The sequence below is a fragment of the Mytilus trossulus genome, chromosome 6, assembly GCF_036588685.1.
Source record: "Mytilus trossulus isolate FHL-02 chromosome 6, PNRI_Mtr1.1.1.hap1, whole genome shotgun sequence".
Lineage (NCBI taxonomy): Eukaryota > Metazoa > Mollusca > Bivalvia > Mytilida > Mytilidae > Mytilus > Mytilus trossulus.
Genome location: NC_086378.1, coordinates 14753087 through 14771421, shown reverse-complemented (window position 1 = coordinate 14771421; position 18335 = coordinate 14753087). Strand labels below are relative to the sequence as shown.

At 31.5% G+C, this 18335-nt stretch overlaps 1 protein-coding gene across 1 annotated transcript in view; it reads right to left on the bottom strand.

Annotated features, from left to right (window-relative positions):
* Positions 1 to 2676: 2676 nt before the first annotated feature.
* LOC134722338 (uncharacterized) overlaps positions 2677 to 18335 on the bottom strand; it is a 36991-nt gene continuing 21332 nt past the window's right edge. Inside the window, exons 4-16 of the mRNA XM_063585951.1 lie at positions 16373 to 17647; positions 15797 to 15970; positions 15014 to 15156; positions 14014 to 14118; positions 12226 to 12358; positions 11032 to 11225; positions 10128 to 10301; positions 9329 to 9409; positions 8453 to 8573; positions 6636 to 6751; positions 4874 to 4970; positions 3876 to 4051; positions 2677 to 2868 (exon numbers count right to left, since the gene is read on the bottom strand). Of these exons, the coding sequence (XP_063442021.1) occupies positions 2677 to 2868; positions 3876 to 4051; positions 4874 to 4970; positions 6636 to 6751; positions 8453 to 8573; positions 9329 to 9409; positions 10128 to 10301; positions 11032 to 11225; positions 12226 to 12358; positions 14014 to 14118; positions 15014 to 15156; positions 15797 to 15970; positions 16373 to 17647 (2981 nt within the window). The remainder of the gene's footprint in view (positions 2869 to 3875; positions 4052 to 4873; positions 4971 to 6635; positions 6752 to 8452; positions 8574 to 9328; positions 9410 to 10127; positions 10302 to 11031; positions 11226 to 12225; positions 12359 to 14013; positions 14119 to 15013; positions 15157 to 15796; positions 15971 to 16372; positions 17648 to 18335) is intronic.

Here is an 18335-nt window from a genome sequence, read left to right as displayed (position 1 = left end):
CAGAATTTGCTTCCACCGTGAACGTTCAAAGCCAAATATTTGAAAGTCAAGGATAAGAATTTACTATGACTCTTAATTTTACTTGATTTTCAAAATAACAAAAAAGGCATCCGTGTGAATATAAAAAAAACTCTTATCGACAGTTTCTGTTTTTATGCCTCTTGTTGACAGTTACTGTTTTCATGCCTCTTGATGACATTTTCTTTACTTGGAAATAACAGTATTGCCTTTTCTTTTACATTTATCAATATTCTACAGACGCCGTGAACATATTTATACTGGTATAGTCTTTTACATATTGATAGAGTTTCACAAACCTCTGGTAAAAGTTTAACAATTGGTTACTTGCAGATGTTTGTAACTATGCAGCAAAACTTTATACTTGCCTCTTGTTTATATTTCTAAATAGTTGACTTGCCTTTAACACACATAAGTGACTATTGCCTCAAAGGCACAGTTGTTTTCTTTTCTTCAATAATCAATACTTTAAATGAACAAGGATAAAATTGAGAATGGAAATGGGGAATGTGTCAAAGAGACAACAAACCGACCAAAAAAAAAAACAACAGCAGAAGGTCACCAACCGGTCTTCAATGTAGTGAGAAATTCCCGCACCCAGAGGCGTCCTTCAGCTGGCCCCTCAACAAATATATACTAGTTCAGTGATAATCAACGCCATACTAATTTCCAAATTGTACACAAGAAATAAAAATTAAAATAATACAAGACTAACAAAGGCCAGAAACTATTTCTTCTGATTTCTTTTTTAAACTTATAGTAATGTTTTCAAAATACCTCTTGTAAAAATATAGCAATTGTTTTTATTTGCAGATTATAGTTACCATACAGCAACAGTTTTAATTGACTCTTGTAAACATATAGCAAAAGTTTATACTTGCCTCTTGTAAACATATAGCAATAGTTTATACTTGCCTCTTGTAAACAGATACTGATATAGCAATAGTTTATACTTGCCTCTTGTAAACATTTAGCAATAGTTTATACTTGCCTCTTGTAAACATATAGCAATAGTTTATACTTGCCTCTTGTAAACATAGAGCAATAGTTTATACTTGCCTCTTGTAAACATATAGCAATAGTTTATACTTGCCTCTTGTAAACATATAGCAAAAGTTTATACTTGCCTCTTGTAAACATATAGCAATAGTTTATACTTGCCTCTTGTAAACATATAGCAATAGTTTATACTTGCCTCTTGTAAACATATAGCAATAGTTTATACTTGCCTCTTGTAAACATATAGCAATAGTTTATACTTGCCTCTTGTAAACATATAGCAATAGATTAAACTTGCCTCTTGTAAACATATAGCAATAGTTTATACTTGCCTCTTGTAAACATATAGCAATAGTTTATACTTACCTCTTGTAAACATTTAGCAGTAGTTTATACTTGCCTCTTGTAAACATATAGCAATAGTTTATACTTGCCTCTTGTTTATATTTCTAAATAGTTGACTTGCCTTTAACACACATAAGTGACTATTGCCTCAAAGGCACAGTTGTTTTCTTTTCTTCAATAATCAATACTTTAAATGAACAAGGATAAAATTGAGAATGGAAATGGGGAATGTGTCAAAGAGACAACAAACCGACCAAAAAAAAAAACAACAGCAGAAGGTCACCAACCGGTCTTCAATGTAGTGAGAAATTCCCGCACCCAGAGGCGTCCTTCAGCTGGCCCCTCAACAAATATATACTAGTTCAGTGATAATCAACGCCATACTAATTTCCAAATTGTACACAAGAAATAAAAATTAAAATAATACAAGACTAACAAAGGCCAGAAACTATTTCTTCTGATTTCTTTTTTAAACTTATAGTAATGTTTTCAAAATACCTCTTGTAAAAATATAGCAATTGTTTTTATTTGCAGATTATAGTTACCATACAGCAACAGTTTTAATTGACTCTTGTAAACATATAGCAAAAGTTTATACTTGCCTCTTGTAAACATATAGCAATAGTTTATACCTGCCTCTTGTAAACATATACTGATATAGCAATAGTTTATACTTGCCTCTTGTAAACATATAGCAATAGTTTATACTTGCCTCTTGTAAACATATAGCAATAGTTTATACTTGCCTCTTGTAAACATATAGCAATAGTTTATACTTGCCTCTTGTAAACATATAGCAATAGTTTATACTTGCCTCTTGTAAACATATAGCAATAGTTTATACTTGCCTCTTGTAAACATATAGCAAAAGTTTATACTTGCCTCTTGTAAACATATAGCAATAGTTTATACTTGCCTCTTGTAAACATATAGCAATAGTTTATACTTGCCTCTTGTAAACATATAGCAATAGTTTATACTTGCCTCTTGTAAACATATAGCAATAGTTTATACTTGCCTCTTGTAAACATATAGCAATAGATTAAACTTGCCTCTTGTAAACATATAGCAATAGTTTATACTTGCCTCTTGTAAACATATAGCAATAGTTTATACTTGCCTCTTGTAAACATTTAGCAGTAGTTTATACTTGCCTCTTGTAAACATATAGCAATAGTTTATACTTGCCTCTTGTAAACATTTAGCAATAGTTTATACTTGCCTCTTGTAAACATAAAGCAATAGTATATACTTGCCTCTTGTAAACATATAGCAATAGTTTATACTTGCCTCTTGTAAACATAAAGCAATAGTTTATACTTGCCTCTTGTAAACATATAGCAATAGTTTATAATTGCCTCTTGTAAACATATAGCAATAGTTTATACTTGCCTCTTGTAAACATATAGCAATAGTTTTGCCATCATTTGTTTGTTCTGTTGTTATCCCCCATCTTAAGTCGACATAAGTAAAGAATACACCTCTGTCTACACAAAGACGATTTATCTGAAATAAATGTATGCAACATATTCGTATTTCATATAATTACTCCTAGTATACCACTACGCTTTAGTTAATAAGTAATAAGTAGTGCATTAACATTTCAAGCACGCCTAATAATATTTCATAACTCAATATCCGTTTATAACAAACGTTTAATAGCAGTGAAAACTCAATCTAAACTTTGGTGAGCATTGGAGAATCAACAACACGAATTCTATGAATTAGAAGAATTCTATGTTGCTTTTAATGCACAACTTTGTGGAAACATGTAAACATAACCTGACCTCAACATAAGTCGCAATGCAGGCAAGTTGTGGGTTAATTTTGAAATACATTTGAGGGATTGCTCTTTTTAAATATTTAAGTTTACACGACATCTGAAAAATTTACCAAAAAACACATATCGTGCAGCCACAAATCAGAACCGTACGTGTAATTATATAAGGACCAGGTACTACTGTCCCTTCCGAAGCACCTGATATTACCACCAATTTCCAGGTTTTCTGTGTAATACTTTTTTATTGTTCACTGCTTTTTTGTTTCTTTTCCTTGGTGAGTTTTATCTCTTATTATATTGCTATATATATAACTTCTTCTGCCTTGCCATGGTTGTACAGTCAATGTTTTAATGTCATTAACTATTTAATGAGTCGGCCTGTTCTTCAATGGCATATCATTCATCTTAATAGACTAATACCTAGTAGATTATATTTCTATCATATTATTTACTTTTTTATTGTAACTCTAACATTCTGTTGATATTAAGGACGAAAAGGAAGTTAAAAAAATACAGATGAATATGACAATGTCCAAGTATACTCCTCGTAAGAATATATAAAATGAAATATTTCCCAATTTTCATAATTTAGTATAATTAAAAATATCAGACATGCTCCAACAAATTAACTGTATTTACTACTCTGCTGGTAAGTTTTTACCATTCTTTTTTATTTGTTCAATCTTCATATTTTCGTTGTTTTGTTGGTATCTTTGCACATTTTCTTACTTACGTCTCTAAAAGCCTTTTTGATAATTGCTTCCCTCTCCATAGTAAAATCTCGAAATGTGCTTGAAACAAATACTCTGATTTCCCTCTTTTTGTGAGTTTGTTTTTTGCCCCCCTTCCAGCCATGCAACTCATTAGACATATCTGTTTGCTTTTCGAAATCCTGATCAACTGGTAAATCTATAAAATGCCCATTTAAAATTACATACTATGGATTCATTATCATTCCTATGGATACCAATGCTAGTGAATTTTGCTGAAAGAAGTTGACTAAGAACTTAAATATTCAACGCAGTACACTTTTTCAATGATCTTGTATGCAGACGATGGCACAATAGTTATCAAAAGTACCAGGATTATAATTTTATACGCCAGACGCGCGTTTCGTCTACATAAGACTCATCAGTGACGCTCAGATCAAAATAGTTAAAAAGCCAAACAAATACAAAGTTGAAGAGCATTGACGACCCAAAATCACGAAATTAGATATCGTTTGAATGTACTGAAAACTAAAAAATACATGCAGGTTATTTTAATGTGTAATGTATGCTTTGAGAAAGAACTTCACTAATTTATTTAGAACGAAGATAAATGAGGCATAACATCACTGACACTTTTCTGAAACATCTTACAAAATACATATATTTTCCTGTATAGTTCCTAAAATCAGCAGATATTCCTATCTCATCCGATAAAATGTATAAGAATGGCATTGTGTTCACTCATCGAAGATAACATGCCAATAACATTTACTTTGATATAGGAAGATGTGGTATCAATGTCAATGAGCCAACTCTTCATCCAATTAATTTATAAAAGTAAATCATTATAGGTCAAGGTACGGTCTTCAACACGGAGCCTTGGCTCACACCGAACAGCAAACTATAATTTATATACATGTATATTACTTTACATCATTCTAAGATAAAGGGTATTTGATTGGCTTTTTGTAATTTTTCTCTCCGATCTGATTGGTCATTAAGTTTTATCCTGAATACTTACGTTTGTCGTCAACGAGATCTTCAAACATACTTTGATTGCTGGTTAGAATATTCGTCACCATTTTTTCTAAACTTGATTTTTTAGCACTGTCGTCAGTCTGTAAATGTTCAATATTGATTATTTGTATAAGTTTTTTTTTTAGGATTTAGGAATGTTCATCAAATTATAGCAACATAGTTAGTTTATTATTTACTTGCCATTGTAGATTCACGTTATTATCAAATAAATATAACATAGATACCAGGATTAAAATTTCATATTTACCCGGGTTTCGTCTACATAACACTCATCAGTGACGCTCGAATCAAAAATAGTTGAAAAGGCCAAAATAAAGTACGAAGTTGAAGAGAATTAAGGACCAAAATTGCCTAAAAGTTTTGGCCAAACATAGCCAAGGTAATCTATTCCTGAGGTAGAAAAGCCTTAGTATTTCAAAAATTCAGTTTATTTATGATTATGAACATGTCAATGATAACTCAAGTCAACACAGAAGTGCTGACTACAGGGTTTGTGATACCCTCAAAAAGACTTGCAGAAATTATGAATGTTATTTACCTTTCATCAGTTCAATTCCGTAGATCTACTCAAACTATCATTACTTCTTTATTAAATTCAAATTTAATATATAGGAAATTGAATTCTTAAAAATCAAAACGACTTTAAATGACGTCTGAATATTTACATAATGTGTCACAAGGATACTTTTTCAGGTTGATTTTTGTTTTAAAACATAGTATGCTGTCTTGTTTGTTGTCCTGCTACATCTGATAAATACTCAATATTCTCCGAAAGTAAGTAGATTTATATCATGGCCTTGGAAAACAAAATCTTTAACAGATTTTTACAAGAAAAGAGTAGGAAAAAATATCAAACTCTAGAACAACAAAAACAGTTCATAAAATCTATCAAAATGGAACTCAATCAATCAAATGAATAGGTGAAAAATAAATAACATATTCCTGACTTAGTATATGCATTTCGAAGAAAATTATGAGTTTAACCTGACTTTTAAGCTAACTAAACCCCCGCTTGAATGACAGATGTAATTGTTTGTAGTTCCGTTACGTTGTATAGACAAAATTGGATGATCAACACAAACAGACATAATAGGCTTATGTTAAAGCATTGAGCAACATGTGAGTTATTCACGTTACTTGTTACTTCGACAAATGATCTTGCCCTTAGTATCATTTAATGGTAAAACTTCCTTCAAATTTCTGTATAAAGCTCATTGACCTGTTTAACAGGAGATTTGTTCACTAGCAAACATCACATTGTTCTAAGGCAAGAAGATCAGTGCAAACTTATGAATATGTTATCCCTAACTAATTATGCATGTCTTACAACAGCCTGTAGTTTTGTGGTTTTTTTTTACCTGTTACATTTATTGTTGATTTAATATTTTATATCTGAAAATATAACGTCGCATTTATCTAAAATTTATTATGGAACCGATAAAATATATATCTGATCGCATGGTTATTGCTGTTTTCCATTAAATGCAAGTTTGCAAGTTTAAAGTTGTCAAATAGAGTGAATTTGATTGATTTAACATCATAACACTAATAAGACAGGCACTGACCGTGACTACTTATTATTTTTTGTCCTTAGAGAAATGCTATTTTTTTCAATCGTTGTATTTGTATGGGATTTTATGTTATATTGTGTCTGTTTGTAATTGTTTTTGATTTGTGTGTCTTTACTTCCTTATCGTTTACAACTAATGATGATTGTTTTGTGGTATATTCAAACTCTGATATACCTGATCAATATCTGAAAAGCTGTCATCTTTGGCTGGTTTACTTTCTTTCTTCACACGAACTTCAGCAGCTGATATATAAGGACCAAAATACCCTGTCCAGTATTTGTCGTCTTTACCTAAAAAAAAAACATAATTGTTTATCGACTTTTATTTTATACGAAAAGGTGTTTAGCAGCTACAATTTAATTGAAAGCCGACGGCTCTGGGATGTGATATGGCCGAGAAGCATCATATAGTTTGAAAGGCCATAGATAATTTGTTTATCGCTATTTTGATTATGACGTCGATGATGTTTACCTAGGCAATGACATTTGTGTTCTTAGTTTTTGACATGCAGGGAATGAAATAGTACCCGGTCCAGTTTTTGCCGTCTTTATTTTATACAAAAATACATAATTGTAGATTATCGAAATTTTTTAAACGAGAGAGTGCTTAACAGCTACAATCTCATTGAATGTCGACAGCACCGAGGTGAGAAATGGCAGAGAATCATCCTATAGTTTTAAAAATCATAGATTATTTGTTTATTTCTATTAAGATTATGACGACGTTTATATTTACATTGACAATGGCACATGAGCCCTAAGTTTCTGACTATCATAAGCGAGTAGCACGATATTATGAATTATCACAAAAACATATTTTAATGGAAACGATCAAAATAGTGAAAATGATAAGTATATTAGCAACAATATTTTGATAGATATTTTTTGCAGATATTATATGTTTTTCTAACCAACAATAGTAAAATGTATTTTTTTCACACAAATAAATACACGGGTATCACAAAAATATGTCTATCTATATACAGAAAAATATTGCTTTACCGATATATTAATAAAATAAAATATTTGTATACATTTACATTATGAGTGTCCGAAACGCTTTTTTCACTTTTGCCTTGATCAAAAACGTTAAAATCACAATACAAATGCCTGAGGTTAACTATCAATTCAGATATTGAAAGTAAATAATCCGGGTCAAAATGATAACGTTTTGTATATTGCAGTTCTCAAGATCAAATGTTATGGCCATAACAGAGTTTTACTACCAATGGGGTCAAAGGTAAAAATCAACCTGACTGATAAATGACACATCTTATCCCATGATGTATCAGCATAACAAATTTTGTCAGTTTAGTAAATTTGGTCAACATTAGTTTTATAGTACAACGAAAACACGCATAAAACAAAACAGACAATATTATACTCTTATAGAGGCCAAAAGCTCAAAGAGAGTGACCGGACTTTGAAACATGACATACCCAAACAAATGATACCAGCTTTGGCTTACCAAAGTTTTAAGATAAGAAAGGTATACACGAAGGGAGTAGAAAGGACAAACGTTTTTATGGAGTTGTCTTTATCAGGTATAAGCTAATCCAAACAAATGACGGCCAAGGATTTTGAAAACATGGAAACACAATAGGAGCTGTACGATCAAAAATGAACATTAAACAATTGTAACGGTCTTGGAAGGTCAACTCCACCAAGGCATTTGGAATCTCTGATTCTTAATGATTTTATGACGGTTAATATATATATATATGTTATTAATCATATTAACCAAGAATATTTAAGGAATCTGACAGTTATTGATTGTTTACATTAGACTCATCAGTGTCACTTATATCAAAACATTTGAATGACAAAGTCGTATGTGAAAATATAGTCCTGAGAAAACCGAAAGTTCCGAAAGCTGTACCCGACACGACTAAGCCATGGTGATAGCTAAGCTATATAAGGACCTAAAGGACTTCTGATATTGTTTGAAGAATTATCAACAAAGCGTCCTATCACAATTTTAAGATAACATACCTTTAGAAGAAAAGGTGACGATCCTAGCTCCAGATCCATAATCAGAGAAAGTCACAGAAGCTTCTAACCAATCTTTATTAGTTAATGTGCCTAATTCTCCTGTTGTGTATTCTTTTATTACCTATAATATTTGTATTGACAACGTTAAATATCATACCCCTTAAACGTACAGGTAATGATAGTATTGTTTTCCCTATTGTAACAATTAGTCGACGATTTTTCGAAAAAAACTCCGTCATTTCTGATTGAATTTTTCTTGCAGTTCAGTATTTTTGTTAATTTAATTTAACCTCAAATTATTAATTTCTTTTTTTCTCACGAGGTTAATGACACTTTAAGAATAACTATAATGTAAACCATTTTCTCCATCTAATAAAGATAAAGTTTTAAAGACACCGTTGATAAGCAAGGATGCGTTGCAATTCATGCTGCAGGTCACTGAGATGCATTTATGCTGTTATAACCGAGTACGAACTATTAGACAATCAAAATTAATGTGTGTTTGAAGACGCCATCACAGAAAATTAACCGGTATCTCTTGCTTGGGTAAATTTGCTGTTGGCTAGACGCAACGTACCAATGTAAGAATTGCTTGCATATATAAGGAATATTTCATCAATTACATCCTATTTCCCGATCTACATGTTATGTAAAATCTGGATTAACAACATTTTAGATGTCTAAAAAAATGAAATGCAGTTATTAAGTAAAAATGTTTAACCTGATTCGTTATATACCAGTTTTCTAGACTGATGTTTCTAACTTTAATAGAATTCCTGCGCATGAATTGAACGATGAAACATTGCATTATTCATCTAAACTGACCGTTTTCTGTCAAATTGTCAAATGGTGTATTTGTTAAACCTATTCTCTCACCTGGCCATCGTCTGACATGAGCTGGGCTGTAAAGCAGTAGAATCCTCCAAAGCAATGCCCTTGTTTATACCACTCAGACACCTGTACACAGACATTATGTTAAAACAAATTAAAGTTATAATTATTTTTTGATAACCAATAATATTGTGAATTCATTTTTATTCGTTGGATATCAATTTTCTTGGATTTTTTTATGACCTGGGAACAGCGAATTCCAATGACTTATGAATTACAAATGTTATAAAGAAATGTATGCAGACTTTGATAGTAAAACCACAAAACTACTGAACTTTAATTCGGAATGTCAATAATCACATTGCAAAATCAAATAACAAAACGTATCAAAAACTTATCGAAAAGAACTGTCATATTCCTGACTTGGTACAGGTATTTTCCAATGTAGAAAATGGTAGATTAAATCTGGTTATATAGCGCTAACCCTCTCACTTTAATGACAGTCTCATCAAATTTCGTTATATTTACAGAAACCACGAAATCAAATATCAACTAAAATAAAAATTATAACCAATGCACGAACATTAGTATACACGAAAAAAAAAATCCAAAGTAAAAAAAAAGTCAAGTGTTTTTACCCTACATTCTTTCATCATAACTGTAAAGCAGTTCCAACAGACTTTACATTTTTCATTTTGTGCATAAAACTGGTCAAAGAAAATTACAAATCAAAAGTTCAATTTCAAATAGAAAGGGGGTATACCATTGACATTTCTACCGGAGAAGGAATGATCCGATAATGGAACAGCAATGAAAACATATCTACCAAACGTAAACACCCTACCCGTATTTCAGGAGCAGTATCTAAGTATTCTGCTGTAAAGTGATCAAGTAGATTTACTTCTTGATATTTGCAAGACCACATCAGCGACGTTTTGAAGCAAGCCTCAGTCCCATATCCAGATGCATCGCATACTCTTATGTCTCCAGATGTGTTCCAGTGTTTCATATCTTTATTCTATACAAAACAATTATAAGTGATTCGGTAGCTTTATATACATTTTAACATCTCTCTGTGAATTATGCACCATTTATTTATGTAGCAATGCACATTACGAAAGGAAAGGAAAAGCATGGAAGTAGTTCTCCTGTAACTCGGACTTCCATTAGAAGCGAGAGGTTTGATTTTATGTAATGAGTTTGTTTTTGCTCACATAGCTTTTTAATTGTTCCGGTTCGTTTACATCAGAGGCTTAAAAAAAATCTGTTTTGTGTGTTCCTGATCAACAAATGCTCTTCGGATGCATAACATTTTATAAAAGTTTGTTTAAACTATTGTTTTTGGATGTATATGGATCCGTAAATACATTGTTTTTTATATATTAGGTATATATCCTTGCCCAGCAAAATAATTTAACCCACATTTAAATCTGTGCAAAATACTAAAATTAATACTGGTGCTCGAATCTAAACAGTTGATTATGAAGTTGAAGGTAAAATCAAAAGATCAAAGAATCAAACAAATTGATAACAACTGTCATATTGAAGATCAATTATTCTAAAAACCTGAACCGAAGACGATCCGCAACTACGGCTATGTATAACTTAGTATTTCGAAATGATACAAGATTTAATGCACAGCAAATTTACAGAAAATAAAGGTATGAATCATATTTCTGGACACCACAATAATTCACGAGCAGTGGAATCGACTAAATGGTTGTGAAAACTCATCAATTATACTATACCTCGCCACTTGCATTCTTGAGAAGATTTGGAGACCATCCAACAACTGTCATCTCTTTTCTGGTAACAGCAATATTCATTGGAAGTGCTTTATCTGCCAATGTATGTTTTTCTTGCTCTACTTCTTGAAGCTGACAGTCAGGAATTGCTTTATCTTTATAGGAATTGTCAAGTAATGCAAAAGCACATAAGTAATCTGCAACAAATAAGCATATGGCCGTTTTATTTTGTATTATTCGTTTACGGTTTAAAATGTTTTGCAAGACATTGCAATTATAAATAATCCAAGAGAAGCTTTAACAAGCATGCAAAATGTTTGTTTTGTGTATCGTTATAGTTTATAAATGCATGTCATTTATAGTAAGATGCAATGAAGACATGATAAACATTGTGGAAGACATAAGAGCACTATACATTGTAACGGTTTACTGCAACAATCAACATTTAAAACCTCAAATTATAATACATCTTTCCATTACCTGGAAAGGTCAAACGTGTTATGAATTATTGAACTGATTGCGATCATAATTCTGCAATTGAGAATTTTTAAACTAACATCTTCCTCTTGCACGGTATATTTTAATTTGTTAATCCTTTTTAATGGATGGAATAGAGTTCAACAGAACCGAATAATAAAAACGTGAAATATTCGAATTGTTGTTTTAAGTGGACCAGTATTTGTTAACACTTCATGATCATGTGATATAGCCAAACATAAAGGCAACAGTAGTTTACCGCTGTTCGAAATTCATAAATCGATTGATAAAAAAACAGTTCTGGGTAACAAACTAAACCTGACGGATACGCATCAAATATAAGAGAACTACGGCACAACAGAAACACAACATTAAAATGTCACACACACAGAAACCAAATATAATATAACAATGGCCATTTTTCTTACTTGGTACAGGACATTTTAAGAAAAAACAGTGGTTTGTTGAACCTGGTTTTGTTGCATGCCAAACCTCCCGCTTTTATGGTAATAAAGACTTTTAAGGTCTTCGTGTAGTATCTTAATTGTCAGTCGTCAGTTACAATAAACTGATTGTGGATATATTTGTCTGTTCGTAGTCTTTAGTATATATTAGCGATGAGGTTGTCATTTTCTCATCCATGATTTGAATATCTACTCGTATTTTTCTCTTTTCTTTTTATTTTACTTTTAAAGTTAACATGGTTAAGAAGACACCTACCGGCATTTGTATAGACATCTGATCCACTCTGACTATGCATTAGTAGACTGTTGTCTGTTATTTCCACGTTAATGTCGACATAATAAGCTGTAGTACTTTTCAAGTCTCCTGCTTCCATCTTGTCTTTAATTTTCTGTTAATATAAAAACAATAGTATACCCCTGTTTTATAGTCATTGATAGATAAATCGAAAACAAATTTTGGTCACAAATACACACGGAGAGAAACACATAAACTATAATATGAAAATAACGGAACAAAAGAAACTTTGAACTGTAACAAAAACAAACGCCTAAGTACCGAGAAATGGACTACTTGATAACTGCCTTAATCCTGACAAAGTACAGCACAATTTTAAGAAAAAAATGTAGGGTTAAACATAATTTTATGACTAGCTTAACGTCCAACTTATATTACAATCTTAAGGATACTGCTAAAATTACAACATTACGTGACACGAAAACAGTATAACAAATTAAATTATACAATATGTATACTATTTTTGATATAACTTATAGGTTATATATAAGATACACTTAAGATAAGTTTTGTATAGTTGCCATATGTCTATGTTTAAATAAATCGAGATTTGTGACAATAATCTAATTACTCTTAAAGATGTGTAAGCTATATACTATATTATTTTATTTATTTTGAGAGAGGGAGGGATATTTAGATAAATTAGCGCTAAACAAAACATGATACATATATCGAAAAAGCTGTCGACACTGCTTTGTGATTAGTGCCTTACTTTGATTTGATATAGGTTAAAATCAAATGTTTACCCCGTAACTGTTATAGCTTAAAAAAAGAAGAAATATCGTTATTTATCAACATTTTAGTTTTTAATAATAATTGAATGAGCAATATTTCCCATCGCTTTACAACTAAGGAGACGAGATATATTTGCCAAGGAGACAACTGTCTTCCACAGAACAATAAAATAGAATAGCTATGTGTCATTCTACAGATTGAACAGTAGTCTGCAAACAAAGCTTAGGTATAACGAAATGGAATTCAAGAGAAAAAAATGCTCTTAATTCTCTTCCATTGATAGTTAAATGTAACAGTAAATCATTAGACAAATTATACAAATTACTTTAAAGTGTTTAATTACTCAAAACAGTAAATAGCGACAACAAAAGAAGACGCAATACATGAGTAAAAATCTAAGAAAATTCACCATAACTGATAAAAACTTGCTCAAAACCCAATTTCAAATTGATTAATTGGCTGATTGATTGATGTAGATAAAACTTTACCACAGGGTAAAAGTCAATTTAAAATTTTGTATATTGGAATATTGCAAGTAAAACAAACTATCAGAACCAATACAAATATTTAAAAGAAATAAGCAAAGTTTAAAGTAATTTATGGTTATGGAATCCATGACTTAATAATGTACCAGTTATATATATAATATATTCATTTAAATTCCTGACAATGGCAAAGTGACAGAGTATTTGAAATACACATCCCGAACAAAATATTATCACGAACAACAAAAAAGAAAAAAATACTAGTAGAGGATAAACATGTCAGTATATATAAATATAGAAAGATGTGGTGTGAGTGCCAATGAGACAACTCTCCATCCAAAAAGCAATTTATAAAAGTAAACCATTATAGGTCAATGTATTGACTTTAACACGGAGCCTTGGCTCACGACGAACAACAATCTATAAAGGGCCCAAAAATTACTAGTGTAAAACCATTCAAACGGGAAAAACAACGGTCTAATCTATATAAAAAAAAAAGAGAAACGAGAAACACGTATAAATTACTTACCTGATTGACTTCATCGTTAACATCTTTCCCATTTATTAGTAAATGAATCGTTGGTTGTGTAAGGTGCAATCTAAGTCTGAATTTCCCATTTGGTAAGTCATTTATCTGAAGTTTTCAGTAAAATAAAATGACAGAATCGATTTGATATATTTAAAGTTCTATACAGATCTCAATAAAACGTAGACTTTTGGTATGTAGTATGATCTGATCTGACTGTGTAACCGTCATATAAATAAAAAAAAAAACTCAGCAATCTTAGATACTAGATTTGACATTGTGTATGACACACGTATACAGAAGACTACTTGAAGAGGGTCGAGTAAAACATTGTAATTTATGCCAAATTGGATCATAATTATGAACAAAAAAATCTATTCTTTTTCTATCAAATTCATTTCATGAAATTTATTGCAGGGGTTTTCATAAGAAAAAAAGACTTGTAAAATTATATTAAGAATATTTACTTAAACACCATGTATCAGATATTTCGCAATTTCTCTTCAATTGCTTCCGAAATCATTTGATTTGTTTCAATACATGATAAAACTTTGAAATTTTTCGAAAAACAAAGGTTTTTCCTATCCCAGGCACAGATTACCTTAGCCGTATTTGGCACAACTTTTTAGAATTTTGGATCCTTAATCCTCTTCAATTTTGTACTTGTTTAGTTTTATAAATATTTTGATAAGAGAGTCTTATGTAGACGAAACGTGCGTCTGGCGTATTCAATTATAATCCTGGTATCTTTGATAACTAATTACACAAACCTTGTAAGACAATATATTTTCAAATCTATTTTTTTGTAATTATCATACACAGTTTGACTATAAAACAGTATCATCAAGTCACTCATCGCTTTGTAAAACATATATTGAAATTAAAATGTGGTAAAATTACTCTTTTGTATCATACAAATATTGTAAATTAACCTGTGGTCAGGTTCCTCTTTGATTTATGAAACACATATTATAAGTTAACCTGTAAGTTTTATTATATTTACCCTATAAGTAAACCTGTGGTCAAACTCATTATATGTTTCAGCCCTTCTTGCTTTAGTGTAAAGAAAACCGTCATTTGTTTTTAATAGAGAACCAGGCAGGTTTGCCATACGTTTTAACATCCCTGCGGCTTTACATTGGGTACCTTGCAAAATAAAGTAGATCGGATTATGACAATATAGGATATACGAACAACTAATGGTAATTTAGTCTATCAATGTTAATAGCTAGAATAATTACCTTATACTTTTGATAATTGTTTTTATTTTTCTTATCAATGTCTTGATTCGTATCATGCATTGATGCAATTCTCTTCTTAGTGTCTGACTGATCAAAGAAATTATACACTTACTCTTGTTTGTAAATTTTAAAACATTATAACACCTTCTTACATATCATAGGTACTGTGTGTAAAGATGTATATGCTATTGTATATCCTCGAGTCATTTGACAGCATTTTAATGATATTTTTTAATTTATAATCACTTGTTCATAACCAATGACTTACCTATCATTGATGAATACGTGTAGTATCAAGCATTTACCCAGATTACAAAAAAATATACATAGGCAACGGCATCCTATTGAACACTTATATATCTTGTTCAGCGATTTTTTTTTAGTACAAGGATCCGTGTTGAAGGCCGTACCTTGACTTATAATGGTTTACTTTTATAAATTGTTATTTGGATAGAGAGTTGTCTCATTGGCACTCATACCACATCTTACTATACATATTAGGTAAAATTGACACACATTAGTAAAAGTGGAACATGATTTCTCACCATTTTCAAAAGTCGGGTCGAAATTGGCAAACAATGAAAATTCACTTGAATATACAATGCCATTCATGTCTTGGTAAACTGGGCTTCCGACGTTCACTGCGTAAATAACTCCTGGTTTCTGTCTAATCAACGAACGTGGAGAATTTGTTAATTCTATGTAAACATCCTCGTCACCTGAAACAAAATATCGCAAAATGTGTTGAAATCTCGAAAGATTATGTGTGTCTCCTTTCTTGCCCATATTTTAAAGTAGTTATGTGAAAACTTGCAGCACTTAGATAAATAGGGAACCGTTTTTTATATGTGTAATCCTACAGGTTTGATACGTTTCCAAAAAAGAAAACTATCCAGCAGGTGGATAATAAAAGAACCTCTGATGTAAAACTAAAAGCATTGGGAAAAATGAGTCAAAGTTAATCTTTTATAGTTTATAAAAAATTACCATTCCTTAGAGACTTGGATAGAATTAAAAATCTATAACGGAATTGAACCAAAAATGAGTTGATGAACTACGTACCGATACATTCAGTATTATTAAAAGTAAATGTAGATAGACATAACTGTAAATATACATACTTCTGATATGTTTCCTTATAGCAAATACTCGTACAAGATAATGTCCTACGTCTCTCTCATCTTCTTTCCATGTATACTTAAATGCATAAGATCCATTTTGCTGTGAAAGTTCATCAATGGGAATAAGTTGAATTATCTTGTGGTCTACCATTATACAAATCTCTGAAGGTTTATTGACATGCCCTTTTATTTCTTCTAAAGTCACTTCTATATCCCCCTTTGTTTTTGTTGATTCGCCTGTTGCGAGACAGAAATCTTGTTTGCATGATGTCTTTAATTCTTCCTTAGATGCCATTATATTGGATAAAACCCCATATCTACAAGGTCCTGCAGGTCCAGAAGCCAACAAACGAGCACCAACAACTTCAAAATTCCATAAGTCCGATTTTTTGTAATTGGTACCATGACAACCAGATATCTCATTTGTCGTAACAAGAATTCCCTCTTTTATCACTAAATGATAAACACTGGAAACCGTAGAGTCTTCCATTCCGCTACTGTTTGAGCATAGGATCATCATGGCAGCATGCTCTCTGACGTTTCCCATTAGTTGTATTGCTTCGTTTCCATCCAAGCACTGCGTTTGACTGACAAAAGTGTGTGACGTTACCGTTGATGTTTCTATCATATTATCTCTATTATGCCATAATCCAAATCGACTTCCGGCTGGTCCACTGACACAAAGAATGCCATCGTCATTAACAGAAAACTCGTATTTATCCTCCCCAGAAATGGCTTTAGCGCTGAATTTGTTCCCTTCTGTCTCAGAGAGAATCAAATACAACGTATTTATAGAATCGTCTCCTTTCCCGCCACTACAAAGTATCAATGTTATCCCACCTCCTCGTTCAGTTCTCCCTCCATTTACATTCAAAGGAAACTCTACGGAAGACTTATTACCCTGCATTTCTACAAACACCCCATTCCTTAGATTGCCATAGTTACTGTCGTTTGTTAACATCATGATGTGATTTTTGTCATGGTAGCAATCAGCAACAAGCATGCCTTCTTCATCTACTTTGTAATTATTCCTTTGGTCGTTATAATATACGTCAGGAAGTGGGATTATTTTTGAAAGCAACTTAAATTGTACATGATTACCATCATATCCTGATCGTACCAAAAACAATTCCGTATTGTAATAGATAGACGTTGTCGAGACGAAGTAGAGAGCAGTACGTCCTCCGTGATATGCATTTACATTGTAATCAAGTTTTCCAAAATTATGTATCGGGTGCTCTGACGTGGTAGAACAAAATATAGTTTTTATGAAATCTGAAAAAAGAAAAAAATAATTGTTCTACAACTATATGCAGTTACTAAATTGTCCTTGTTTTAGAACTATTAGAATTTTCTTTGATCGTCTATTTTATTTCAAATAGATTTCAGGTAAAGCGTTTAGAATAAAAAAAAATCAAATGGCGATCACGCCAGTCTAAAATATTCAAATTGGAGAGTTAGTCATATGATACTTCAAGTTTTTTTTAAAAGTCAGTATGTTTAATATAATTAATGGCTAAGTTGTCTTAAAAAACACGTGTACATGGACTTTGACTGATCAATACTTCAGACATGAACTGAAATTAAACTATTGCCTTCCCGTACTATAATTTCCTAATAGTTTTCGTATGCAGTGAACTAAAGCACGATACCCCCTCACGTTGTTATTACTTTGGCAATCGCACAGCGCGTACAAGCGCAAAGGGAATACCGTAATGAAATTAGTCTTCATAAGCGATAGAAGTACACACTTTATTTATGCAATCATCTTTGTATGATTAAAAATTCTGTTAAGTTCATGTTTCAATTCACTATGATATTATGATTTATTAATGAATTATGTGTGTTACGGTTAAATAAAAGTTTCTTTGTCAAAGACTCATATAGTAATTTGGTACATTTCAACAATAAAATTTAGCGCAAATGACATATGTCAAAATAGCAATCGGCGCGAAGGAATTGC